The sequence below is a fragment of the Phyllobates terribilis genome, unplaced genomic scaffold (genome assembly GCF_046119375.1).
Source record: "Phyllobates terribilis strain yellow unplaced genomic scaffold, ASM4611937v1 Scaffold_4__5_contigs__length_816908805, whole genome shotgun sequence".
NCBI classification, from domain to species: domain Eukaryota; kingdom Metazoa; phylum Chordata; class Amphibia; order Anura; family Dendrobatidae; genus Phyllobates; species Phyllobates terribilis.
The window spans coordinates 695,319,099-695,333,584 of NW_027362764.1; the positions used below are offsets into that span (position 1 = coordinate 695,319,099).

A 14,486-nucleotide genomic window follows, 5' to 3' on the forward strand; every position below is an offset into this window, starting at 1 on the left:
ACCACTAGATGGCGCACATAGTGTATATACTAACCTTTAACATCAGTGATCTTTCATCTATGGATTTGTTTGCTTTTTCCAAATAATTAAGACAATAGTAATAATTTCAGTTGTATTCTTTATTTATAGTCCTGATTCATATATGTAGTAATTACAAAAGGATTCTGATATAAACTATAACATAGTAATTAGGTATATACAGTAGTAACAGTGGGAAGAGAAGGGTAGGGGGCTGTACAGTGTTGCTGATCAGGAGGATGAGCACACTTGGGAGGGATTGTAGGAAACTGAAGGAGGATCAGCACAAAGCAGATTGGTATTTGCTGTGAGCATCTCTGACTCATAGACCTAAGCTTCATAGAGAAGGAGTTCACCTGGTATCCAGGCACCTGTGAATCTCTGCATTGATTACAGAATGGATGGTCAGGAGATGTCTTCTCCTTCCAGGACTGACTCTTCAGAAGAGATCAGCTCATCCCTGCACATGACCAAAGGCATGTCCATCTTCCTGGATGTAAGTATGAATGGAGCACTGTGGTCATCTTATTTATCTCTCAGACTCTGATAGGCAGAGAGCAAGATGAAAGGAATTGTCCATTTCTTCTTAATATTAAAACTTTTGAGCTGTCATTCCAGCATCATATGTGATGGAGATATCACCTAGTATTAGAAAGCACTAATACACTAATTTATCAGATCAGCATTCATAGATAGATAGACATATATATGTATATGGTAGATAGATAGACATATATATGTATATGGATTGATAGATAGATGGATAGATAGATAGATAGATAGATAGATAGATAGATAGATAGATAGATAGATAGATAGATAGATAGATAGGTAGATCAGAGTCAGCACTAATAAAAGGATAAACGGCACCTGGTCCTTGATCTCACATATATTCACATATGACATTTCCCCCTAGGTAGTTATGTAATATGTTGAGAAATACAAATGCTAATAATATTTGCAGAAACTAACACCAAATATTGAAACTAAACATAAATGAGAGGTAATATTATGAAAAGTCACATAAAACAAAAAGAAAACAATATGACTATCGATGGCAATTATTCCATATAATGATATTACATTCATCATCTATGATCCACTTACACAATAGTCTCCAACCTATTTTATTGAATAGTATGAGCATGCCGGCCTCTGGAGTGCCGGTGTTCAGCTTCTATATTTATTCCTAAATTAAGAAGACAATAAAGACCGGGTTAATTATAGGTAAGGTATCTTCCTTCTCAAAACGTGCAGTAGTTCTTTACTGAAAATAATGAAAATGCTGGAGGTGAGAAATAATGAGAAAATGAATCACTATATATACTGAGAAACCTCCAAAACCATCCTCTTTTGTTTAGACCAGATTTTTCATGATAGATTTTGAATTCCGATATAAAGTTTGAATATTGGTATTTTTAGAAAACCCTATTAGTGGAATTTTGATTGGTCTCTAAAGAAGTTCCACTGTCAGGTTTCACCACATATTTGGATGGATAGATGGATAGATAGATAGATAGATAGATAGATAGATAGATAGATAGATAGATAGATAGATAGATAGAAGGATAGACATCTTACCATGGGGGTTTGCTGTCATTGTATGTATATAATTATGAGACATTAATAACAGATGTATATGACAGGTGAAGGTATTCACACTGAGTCTGTCTTACACAGCTGACATACATACTAACAAACTCTCCTGATATACATGCCGACATCCCCATAGATTTTAAATGGTTACTGTCATTTCAATATACTTTACATAAACCAGTACGAGCAAAGATAAGGAACTTTGAAATATATCTTATCAGAGAATATGCTTCTTTCTCCACTTATGAGCCATTTCTCCTTCTACTCTAAAACACATGGACACACACATACACACACATCTTCCCCACTTGCCTCTTGAGACGACCATTTACTCTAAAAAATAGCTCAAATCTGTCTTGGTCACAAGACCAACTGTCAGCTCACTGAAGGATCAGATTCCCGCTGCCTATTGAAGTCTATGGAGAGGAGATGAAGAGGAAACAGCAGAGTGTGAAAAACAGAAGATACAATAGCACCATGTTGCTGTTATCTAATGGTTTTATCTCACCACAGCTGGATTCACAGCTATCCTGCTCAGTACTGCTGTATAATGTCCTCCATGTTGCTGCTGCTTCTGAACACAACAAGTGCTACATAGACACAGAAGATCAGGAATCTCTCATATTTGTGTGTACTGGGTACAGGAAACATCATAGCTGCTAATTTCCACCCACTAGCACAGAGACAACTGGCAATTAGGTGGGGAGCATTAAAATGACCAGAAATAGTGTTATTTCTCATGTACACAGACATGGCAGCTTATTCTGAAAAGTCATCTGAATAACAGGTACAATACACTTAACGTATATTGCAGGATATGAATTTTATTTTTTTTTAACTACGCTCTTTATTCAGTCACCAGACCATTTCCATTGAATACGGTGTGAACTGAGCTTAAGCATGTTATCAGGAAGAATACACTTGTCGCGCAAACTCCACTAATGATTCGCGTGTATGTAATTGTGTCTTATTCTGGGTCCTGAGCATCTGGCGTCTTGTTATTCGCCTGCGTTCTCCTCAGTGTCGGCTCCGTAGTCATTTCTTCTCTTTTGCTTACTGGTTGCATATGTATTTGATGTGTGTTTGCTCGGTCTCAGCTGCCTGTTCTCCGTCAGTGACATTCTGTTTATAACTGTTATGTAATAATTCTTGCTATATATAAAATATCCCAGCGAGGAATATTTCAGGCTTAATGCAATGGAACTAATGAAAATGAATAATTGTTAAATGAACTATTAGAAGAACAGATTTGATGTAGTTTCTTTGACAATTAGCCCAGAACTGATAAAACGGCTGCAGTCAGGAGAAAAATGGGACCCATTAGGGCTTCTGATGGATTATTTAGATTGGATACAACTGAACCTGCTAAAAAGATGAGGTCTACACTGGTGTTAAAGAAATAGACTCACCTGGCATGTGTATATCCTTAGTGCTGATAGCTCTGCTCTTTCTCTAACTCTTACAATCTAAAACGAAGAAGATTGTACCAAAGCCAGCAGAATATGGCAAGCAGGAGTAATAGGTAAGGGTGCCTGAGGAAGGACGTTCACCTATCATATATTCTTGGAATATCCTGTGGATATGCACGTGACAGACCAATCCATATAGAAAACACTGTAAAACTAGTGCGCAGGCAGTGTTTTCTAGGATGGGGCTGACGGATGTGTGTGTCCGATCACAATCCCAGTTTCCACAGTTCTTGGCCAATTTCATTCCCTGTTGCAAATATAAGAGATACCATAAATGTTATTATCACCAAGCACAAACAGTCTAAAAAATACAACACTATCTCCAAAGGCTTCTGCATACTGGCTTCAACAGTTAAAAATTATACTACTCGTAAAACAGTCAAGAACCTTCCAAACACATCAAGAGGAAAAATGAATGGAGAACCCAACAAAAGTTGGTTTGAAATATGGCAAAGATCGGACAACATTCAAAGAACTTCAGTTCTATGGGCAAAAGCCAAGGATGACACCACTTCAGAAAGGCATTAAAAAGAGTGACTAAAGTTTGGAACAAGTTACATAGACAAACTAAAATCATGTGAAAATGTTCTATGGACAGATGAAAAAAACTACAGCTCTTTCGCAAAACAAACGAGCGTTATGTTTATAGACAACGAAATAAAGCCCATAAAGAAAAGTGCTGCAACTACAGTGGTACTTGTTTCTTCTCAATCTGTTTAGTAATGACTGCATGTGTGGTGATGGGTCAACTTAATAGTGAATGTATTTAATATGCTATTAAAATATTCTAATGATACACAGTTGATATATAGTGTCTTATTTAAAAAAAAATAGCTTTTTTAGTCATAAACAATCAAGGGTGCAAATAATATTTTCCTCAACTGTTTTGCTGTGAAAATAAAGTGAATTTCTGCTCTCATACCTTTCTCAGTAGTTGTCCCTGTCTAAAAATTGTAAAGCCCACATAATACTAATGGAAGTACTTCAGTATCAGTGCAGTATCTCTGTAAGAGCAGCGCTCACTTTCTTCTCCGTCATGAGAACCTCAGCAGAAGAAAGGCTGCCGTACCATACATCACTCGGAGATAGGCAGCCACATTAAGCTGCGGATAGCCAGCCATGTCATACATAACCGGGTAGACTTCACTTAACGACAGGCAGACATATTATGCATCACCTAGACACAAGGCTTTCCTAATCAATAGCATAGGGAATCATTTATTAATCGCTGTGCATCTGGACTGCTATAACGCCAACCAATCCTGAGAACGTGGCGTTGAATGGAGTAGAGTTTGAGCATACTCCACTCCGCTCCATTCATTTTCTATGGTACTGCTGGAGATGGCTGCATAAAGTGCTTGGCAATGTGGCAGTTTCATAAAGAATGAATAGAATGAAATTATGCATTCTTCACCTCTGATTCATTCAGTCATGGCTCCGCAGAGCCAGATCCTCTGAATCGGTGGGTCCCAGCAGTCAGACCCACAGAGGTCAATGATTTATCCCCTATCCGATCAATAGGTGAGAACTTATACACTTGGTACAACCCCATTAAAAGGAACCTATTATTAAATTCATGCTGTGTGAACCACAGAGCGCAGCGTTTCAGAAAATACATAATTTAAAAAGCCAACCGGGACCATAGGGAGAGACATGACTAGCCTGGCGTGGCCTTCAGATGGTTTATCCTTGCTCCAGTTGATTGACAGGTCTCTTGTCTGGACGTAGGAAGAGACCTGTCAATCATCTGGAGCAAGACAGGGAGAAGCTTTCAAGGGGCCGCACTGGACTTGTCACGTCTCTTCCTATGGTCACTTTTCAAACCATGTTTTCCTCTCATACATTCTGGTGGCTCACACAACATTCATGGCTCAGACACCCTGAATCTAGTCACAGGTTCTCCTTAAACAACACTCTAGTGTTTTGTTTTGTTTTCATTTTACCACAGTAGTGTTATCACTAATGGATGTTCCCTGCCTCTAGTAATATTCTTACCTGCCACCGACTTCTTCTGTTCCCGGCGCCGCTCTGGTCAGTCTTCTGCAGTTTCTGACCTGCCGGATCGCTCCAGTGTTTGCAGGGCGGCCTGTAGGTCACAACTCAATGTAAGTCTATGAGAGCTAGAACGAGGCCAGATCGAGGCTCTTGTAGACTTACATTGAAAGCTTGAAGATAGCTATGGCTTCAATTGGATCTGTGGATTGTACATCGTGTGGATCCCTCAGGTTTATTGGCTAATTCTGAACACCCCCACACTTATCCAAACACAATCCTGCTGATAAGTTCATTGTAAAACTATCATATTATCACATTAAGAAAGATCATAGACTGTGAGCCCCTGATGATCATAACAGTATCATATAAGAATGATGACACGCGTATGGCTGAATAATTATACAGATAGCTTATAGGACTATAAGAAATGATTAGCCAGGCTATTTTAGTGAAAAACTCACAAATTAAGAGACAAAATCATTGCACCTGTGCAAGATGGCAGTGTGATTAAGCCACATAGAAGATACAAGCACAGGGCACAGCACTATTAACACAATCGAGGCCACAACCAGATCTTAGATTCACAATGATGAAAAAATGAGGTGGCATTTCTAGCAATAGCCAGAGGCAAAAACTAAAAGGGAGTTATATGCATATATAAAAAAGATACCCCTTTGAATCTATATTTTGATTAATCACTGGTCTCCTATAAATATAACATACATTAACGGGAAGTCAGTGATATCAATTAAAAATTACACGCTATAGTCCTATTTTTAGGATAATTTTAGGATATTTGTTACTGATTTTTGATATTGGAAAGAATTTTAAAAAAATTTAATAAAAGTTATTTTTTAGATATTACTCCCATTGGATTTGATTGTGAAACATTTTGTAACTATTTTAGAGCATACTTATACTATATGAAACAGTGAAGAGATTCCTGACTGATAACTTTCAAAAATGAGATCCCTTTGCTGTGTTGTAAACTGTTTACAGACCATAGCTTTTGCTGTAAAATGCATCTTAGAAAATGTCAGGAAAATTCTACTAGAACAGATAAATTTTATATGGGCTTAATCAAAATCACTGCTGTAAATGATGGCAGCAGTGTACTGACTACTATGTAACATGGGTTTAAATGTGATTGGCTAATTCTGAACACAACCACATCCCCACACTTATCCAAACACATTATTTTAGGTTTGTTATTTTTATTTCCCCCCTCAAAATGATTTCAGTTTGTTTCTCAATGGATTTGATTATGGGTGAAAAAAGTTATTTTCTTGGGATGATTTTTTTCTATATAAGAAAACTGGTATTTTATCAGGGGTGTGTAGACTTTTTAGATCCACTGTATAAGTATCTGAAGTTGTGCTGATGGAGTGGAGAACGTAATTTGCCAAATCTACTTGGAGCACCAAAACACGTTGCCCTGTCCTTCTGCAGTCACTAGCAATGCCATTTAGGAGAAGGTGGAAGGAATAGGTGCTGTTGACTGTACAGGGGGTTGAATTATATATATATATATATATATATATATATATATATATAGACTGTTTTTACCTACAGTATATAACAAAGTGTATTATTCTGTTGCCTGTGAGTCACGTAAGCCATCAGTTGATTTTGAAGCGGATGCATTACCCAAGCTTCTACAAGACATATTAAAAAGATGTCACATAAGATTTAATTGGCATGAATAAGCCTGTCACTTGTACAGAGGTAATAATTTATTTTTTCTTTTATTTTTCAGATACTGAGAAGAGCAGACAAGAACGGTAAGAACATGAAAGGATTGAATTTATCATTATATACCTTTATAAAGCGAAGATCATGTATATGTTTTCAACTCATCCAGAGCTGAGGGGAAGCAGATGATATAACCCTTCTGTGTGATAATGAGGAGGAACCATTGGATGCTTATAAGGGAATCTTCTCCAGAATTTGGTTGATTTCATGGCTGCCCTCTATCCACTTCTAGAGTGCATGTACAGCAGACCTTTTTTTGGTTCATGAAATTGCAACAAGTACGACTCAAGGAAATGCACCATTACCTTCATTTCTAACCACAGGAGCAGTGCTAGGTTTATATTTCATGGGCTGTAGACATAGATTATCTGGCATTGTAGACTCTGTATCAGTTCCTGCCCTCCCTGCTTCTCCTTCTGTCTCCAGGTGGCGCCACGCTCCCGTTGTGGGCGACAGTTTTGTTGAATATAAAGCTTGGCACTCAGATGAATAATTGATTGTTGAATTCTTTAAGTGACTGCAATCCAAAAATGTAGATGTTTCGGTCTAAACACTGGACCTTCATCAGTAAACTGTAAATATAGGTTTTACAAAATTCAAATGCGCAAATTGCCTCTTCAGAGAAAAAGAGGACTTGTACTCTATAGAGCCACCTATTGGAAGTAGCAATCCTACAAGTCACAATCAACCCTTTAACGAGTCGTGCAATATGACTTAGGATAAAAGCCAAATCAGAATCTCAATTTGCAGACACGGTGTTTCGGGCTGCTGGCCCTCGTCAGTTCAAAGTATGAGAACTGATTTGGCTAGGTGAGAGGCTCTGGACTGAGGTCTAAGGGGTAGCGTTTCTCCTTATGGAGAGTGACACACCAGCTCTGGCACGTCAAGGTAAGGAGGCTTATTCGCCATGCAATCATTCTCTCTCACCTCTCACCTAGCCAAATCAGTTCTCATACTTTGCACTGACGAGGGCCAACAACCCAAAACACTGTCTGGAAATTGAGATTCTGATTTGGCTTTTATCCTAAGTCATATTGCACGACTTGTTAAAGGGGTGATTGTGACTTGTAGGATTGCTACTTCCAATTGGTGGCACTATAGAGTACAAGTCCTCTTTTTCTCTGCAGAGGCAATTTGCATATTAAATTTCCCAGAGGAGCATTGCATGGTGAATAAGCCTCCTTACCTTGACGTGCCCGATCTGGTGTGTCACTCTCCATAAGGAGAAACGTTACCCCTTAGACCTCAGTCCAGAGCCTCTCACCTAGCCAAATTAGTTCTCAAACTTTGCACTGACGAGGGCCAACAGCACAAAACACTGCGTCTGCAAATTGAGATTCTGATTTGGATTTTATCCTAAGTCATATTGTACGACTCGTTAAAGGGTTGATTGTGACTTGTAGGATTGCTACTTCCAATAGGTGGCACTATAGAGTACAAGTCCTCTTTTTCTCTGAAGAGGCAATTTGCATATTAAATTTCCCAGAGGAGCATTGCATGGCGAATAAGCCTCCTTACCTTGACGTGCCAGAGCTGGTGTGTCAATCTCCATAAGGAGAAACGCTACCCCTTAGACAAAATTCAAAAAAAGAAATCGGTAAATATACAAAAAAACATGTCATATTGAGAAGCTGAAATAAAATATATCAACAATGACCTCAAAATATATCACATATTATTTTTCAGAAGCCAAAAAGAAAGAAAGAGACCAAAAGAAAATCCTCAAAGAAAAAAAATAATTGATTTCAAATAGAAAATGAGTCATAAACTGAAATGCAGATAAGCCACCAGGAGAAGAAGGGGCTGGTGCTGAAAGGGAGAAAAGCTCTAAAAGGTAGTGAAAGTAGATTAGAACTGGTGTATAAACTGTGCCTAAGAAGCAGTGATAAGTTTAAGGAAGGATGGGCACAGAAAACCTTACCAGATTGCTTAGGGCAGTGTTCCCCAACTCCAGTCCTCAAGGCCCACCAACAGGTCATGTTTTCAGGATTTCTTTAGTATGGCCCAGGTGATGGCATTATTGCCTGTGCAGGTGAGAAGATCTCACCTGTGCAACAGTAGGGAAATCCTGAAAACATGACCTGTTGGTGGCTCTTGAGGACTGGAGTTTGGGAACTCTGCCCTAGGGAAAAAACATGCCAAGAAAATAAAGGGTCGGAGGTTTATGAGGGGTATCCACCGCTGTAGACAGAGGAGAAAGCGCTGTAAACATGTGCGGTAAGCAAGTTTAAATATCTAGCAAGTCCAGGAGAGGAATCAGGAAATGTGACCAATCAGAGCTCTGGACTGAGGAGAGTGACAATGTGTGGCCGGAGGCTTCGTTGCGCATGCACCGGTAATAAGTGAGCCAGTGTTGGCATATTGGGATGTTGGTATGGAAACGTTGCTTAAGGATGATCTAGTGCGCCGGCGCAAGATAAAGATGACGAAGAAGCCGGAGTCCTGGGATATCCCTTCGATACAACGTGCTATGAGGAGTAAAACCTACAAAAGACAAAAATATATCTCATACCCTACCATCATTATATATAAATGTAAAGCAAAGTTGCATAATAAATATAGGGTACTTAGTGAACTATTTTTGATCAAAAAAAGTATACAAGCCGTCCCACCAGCGGCAAGGTGACCCTAAATTGGGACGGTACCTACACTGTCTATATTAAAAACCTTACTGTATATCAAAGTTGAAGTAATGCATATAAAAGGGTAGACAAATAGGACCGGGTCCCAACTCCAGACCACCTAGGCCCGTGGTAAGCTACATATATACTAATCAGCTCAACAAAGGGGATGCCACACCCTTAAATTGCACAGAATGCAAACAAGACAAAAAACCAAGCAATGTGAACTGAGGTCTAAGATGGTAGACATGCAAGAAATAGGAGCATGTTCACACTAGCAAAAAGAAGCAAAACCTACAAAAGTCAAAAATATATCTCATACCCTACCATCATTATATATAAATGTAAAGCAAAGTTGCATAATAAATATAGGGTACTTAGTGAACTATTTTTGATCAAAAAAAGTATACAAGCCGTCCCACCAGCGGCAAGGTGACCCTAAATTGGGACGGTACCTATACTGTCTATATTAAAAACCTTACTGTATATCAAAGTTGAAGTAATGCATATAAAAGGGTAGACAAATAGGACCGGGTCCCAACTCCAGACCACCTAGGCCCGTGGTAAGCTACATATATACTAATCAGCTCAACAAAGGGGTTTTGCTTCTTTTTGCTAGTGTGAACATGCTCCTATTTCTTGCATGTCTACCATCTTAGACCTCAGTTCACATTGCTTGGTTTTTTGTCTTGTTTGCATTCTGTGCAATTTAAGGGTGTGGCATCCCCTTTGTTGAGCTGATTAGTATATATGTAGCTTACCACGGGCCTAGGTGGTCTGGAGTTGGGACCCGGTCCTATTTGTCTACCCTTTTATATGCATTACTTCAACTTTGATATACAGTAAGGTTTTTAATATAGACAGTATAGGTACCGTCCCAATTTAGGGTCACCTTGCTGCTGGTGGGACGGCTTGTATACTTTTTTTGATCAAAAATAGTTCACTAAGTACCCTATATTTATTATGCAACTTTGCTTTACATTTATATATAATGATGGTAGGGTATGAGATATATTTTTGTCTTTTGTAGGTTTTGCTTCTTTTTGCTAGTGTGAACATGCTCCTATTTCTTGCATGTCTACCATCTTAGACCTCAGTTCACATTGCTTGGTGCTATGAGGAGTGTGGATGGGGCGGAAACAGCTGTGTGTGTCGCTCCACAGCGGGAATTCAACATTTTCTTCAAGAGCGCAGGCTGGCAGTGCCGCCATTAGAAGCTGTTCCTAGAGACGGTATGCCCGGCTTCAGCAGACGTGTCCACGCTTTGTATGCAGGGTACGTCCTACAGGACATAATGTGGCAGGGAGGGACTAGCATCATATAGACTCGCTCCAGCCACAGTGGCCCGTGTGCAGATTATAATGGGGCAATTACTTTTTAGCCCATGGGCCACCATGGAAAGCCAGGCCCGGGCGGTAGCCCAGATTACCCTCATTATAACCCGCCTATGTGGACAGCACACAGATGACACACTGATGCCATTCATGTATGGAACTGTTTTTTCACCGGGAAAAAACGGACATATAAATGATGTCTTAATGTACAAAAAGAAAAAATAATGGGATAGCTTAGTAGACTACTTTGTTCTGTCCTGCTTTCACTAAAAAACTAATTGTGAAACATACTATTTTTAACACTGGAGTCTATGCCGCTGCCAGGCATCCATCACAGCCCCTGTGTGATATATACTGTACGTCTGGAGCTTTTCTGACATATAGATATTAAATCGAGGCCAAAAAAAAAAATCCAGCCCAAGCCGACCTGTTCTTTTCTATTAGACTTTAATTTTCATTACCAAACCCTCGTTTCTGTTTCTTTTTTACTTACTGCCAGTGACGGCTTCTCCTGTTTGCACATAAAATGTCTTGTAAGCCATTACATGTTTCATCCCAGCATTCACAGACTTGTTTATTACGGTATTTTTCCACATTGTATCATTTTCTTCTCATATTGCAGATGATGGAAAACTTTCTTTTGAAGAGTTCAAAGCTTATTTTGCTGATGGGATCCTGAGTGCAGAGGAACTGAGCGAGCTTTTTCACAAGATTGACACCCATAAAACAGAGTAAGACATTTTTTTTTCTGGGGCATATTACAAAGTAACGAAGAACATGTTACCTGGTTGTTTCTCGATGATGGCATAGTGATGATGGCTGAGTGTTCACAGCGGCTTTTTTTGACTTCTGTTTCTTGTTCCATTCTGGGACTATAACGGGGTCTGTCTACTTTCTGTTTTGTGGTGTGGAACCTCAGCAATCATTATCAGATGCAGCTGGGCAATATATGGCTTATTATTTGGGAACTATTATGTGGTATGAATAGAACACTGTATTACATTGATTTGTTATGTGTGTTTTGTATGTCATTATTATTGGTTCTCTCCTATATTGTTATTATTTAAAGGAACCTGTCAGCTGTGTTTTAGGGGGGCAACCTAAAAGCCGCCGGCTTTTAAACAATCACACAGCCCCATACTGCTTACCCGCAGCCTCCCACCCCAATCCTCCGCTCCCCCCATCCTGATCGTAAGTTAGGACCGGGCGGGGAGCGCAGCACCAAGGAGCGGGGAGCGAAGGAACCGGGCGGGGAAGCCGGCAATGAAAAGACTTCACCGCCGGCTTTCCCATTCTGTGCTGCGCTTTCCCGCCGGTTATTTCAAATGAACAGCTGAGGTATCAGGTGATGCCGATCAGCTGTTCATTTGAAGTAGCCGCGGTGCCCTCGGAGGGTTCATGTGAGTTCATGCTTGACTGCATTGCATGAACTCAAATGAACTTTCCCACGGCCGCACAGGTCAGCCTCACCTCCCAGACGATCAGACCGATCATGATTAGTGTAGTTCCCATCAGCCTGATCCTGCTATTTAAACTGCCCCATATGTTATTTTTGCCCCTATACATCTTTTATTCTTTTAGGCCCCCATATATATTTGTTTTTGGTCCCCAATAAATTTTAAATACATTTCATTGGTGGCCAGTGGTTGCCTAAAATAAATTAGTTTATACATTACCTGTCCCCGCCGATCGCCACCTAAAATAAAGTAAAAAATAAAAAACTACACCTATACTCACCTAGACACCTAATTCCCCGAAGCCATCGATCTCCTGTAATAAAATATAAAATAATAAACCACAACCTTATCCTTACCCCTCCGCAGTAATCCACGAGTGTCCCACGATGATCTCCAGTTTAGAGCAGCCACATAGAATGTGACCGCTCTGAACCGCTGCCGCCGCTACAATGACGGGGCCGTAAAGCAGCCCCATCATTGCATAAGCGGGTTCGCCGGAGTTCAGGCAGCACTGCTCCGGTTAGCTACTTTACTGCCCCTCTGACCGTGAGAAATTCCCACGGTACAGCAGTGCCGTAAAGGAGGTCTCCGGAGCTGCGCTGACTGAATGCACTCCGGTGACCTCAGTCAGGGGCTCACGCTGCCGGAAGCGGACGTGTTCCCGGCAGTGTGAGCTTACAGCAGCCATGCACAGCTGTCACCATCTCCAGATGTGACAGCTGTGCATGGGAGATCAGCGCAGGAACGTGGACAGGTAACTATTTTTTTTTAGTAAACTAAGAATTAAATGAAATGGTGTGTTTTATTTCAAATAAATTATTTTTTTCTGGGTGTAGTGTGTGTTTTTTCTTTTTAACACTTTGTAGGTTAGTAATGGGGGTGTCTTATAGAGGCCCATCATTACTAACCTGGGCTTCATGGCAGCTGGCGCTGACATGAACCCCACCACTATTACCCCCTGCCACCGCACCAGGGCAGAGTGGAAGAGCGAGGCTAAGTTCCAGAATTGGCGCATCCTATGGATGCGCCATTTCTGGGGCGGCTGACGGCTGGTGTTTCTAGCCTGGGAGGGGGCCAATATTCATGGCACCCTTCCTGGGCTATTAATATCAGCCCCCAGCTGTCTGCCTAGCCTTTAAAATAGGGGGGACCCCACGTCATTTTTTTGGGGGGGTCTCCCATTTTAATAGCTAGTAAAGGCTAGGTATTCAGCTGGGGGCTGATATTAGTAGCCTGGGAAGCTCCGTGGGTATTACCCCCTTCCCAGGTTTCAAACATCTGCCCCAGCCGTCTGCTTAACCTCCGATAGAGACTAAAATTATGGGGGATCCCACGCCAATTTTTTTTAAATAAATCCTTTATTTTAACACTAAATGACACTTGAGGGGTTAATAAAGATGCAGTCCCTAAATTATTATTTATTTTTTAATTAATTTTTCCCAAAAAATTTGACGTGGGCTTTGCCATATTTTTGTATGCCAGCCAGGTACAGCATCCAGGAACGGGCTGCCCCCAACTCCCAGCTGCCTATTTGTACCTGGCCGGACACAACAATATAGGGAAGCCCTTTTTTTTATTAATATTTCATGAATTTCATGAAATAAGTAAAAAAAAAAAAAATACGTGGGGCTTCGCCCTATTTTTGTGTCCAGCCAGGTACAACTAAGCAGCTGGGGGCTGGAATTCACAGCACAGGGTGGCCCAAGCTTTGTGGGCCCCCCCTGCTGCGAACTGCAGTCCGCAGCCACCCCAGAAAATGGCGCGTTCATAGAAGCGCCATCTTCTGGCGCTGTATCCAGCTCATCCAGGGCCCTGGTGCGGTCGCTCACTGGGTAATAAAGGGGTTAGGGCCAGCTTGGTATTATCAGCTGGCCCTAAGCCCGAAATTCATGGGGTCACGCCAATATTAGACATGACCGCCATGAATTTCTAGTAAAGTATTTAAAAAAAACACAACACCAAGAATAAAGTCCTTTAATTGAAATAAACACACAACTCTTTATTGTTCTAAATTAAACCATACTTACCGTCACGCCCATTCCAGCTGAAGCCAACGATCTCCTGCAATAAAAGAAAAATAATAAAGCAACCTCATCCTTACCTTTCCATGGTTCCCAGGACAGCTTCAGCTCTGCTACATCGAGATGACAGGCTGGATCGCAGCAGAAAGCTGCCATCCAGCCTGTCATCCCACAGACACTGAGAAGTGCAGGCATGCTTGCGCTCCTCAGTGTCTGGCTGTGA

General features: G+C 40.7%; 1 protein-coding gene across 1 annotated transcript in view; it reads left to right on the forward strand.

Annotated features, from left to right (window-relative positions):
- Positions 1-247: 247 nt before the first annotated feature.
- The window catches only part of NECAB1 (N-terminal EF-hand calcium binding protein 1), a 388,232-nt gene continuing 373,993 nt past the window's right edge, over positions 248-14,486 (forward strand). The window contains exons 1-3 of the mRNA XM_073679571.1: positions 248-514; positions 6,835-6,859; positions 11,408-11,516. Of these exons, the coding sequence (XP_073535672.1) occupies positions 416-514; positions 6,835-6,859; positions 11,408-11,516 (233 nt within the window). The 5' untranslated portion in view covers positions 248-415. The remainder of the gene's footprint in view (positions 515-6,834; positions 6,860-11,407; positions 11,517-14,486) is intronic.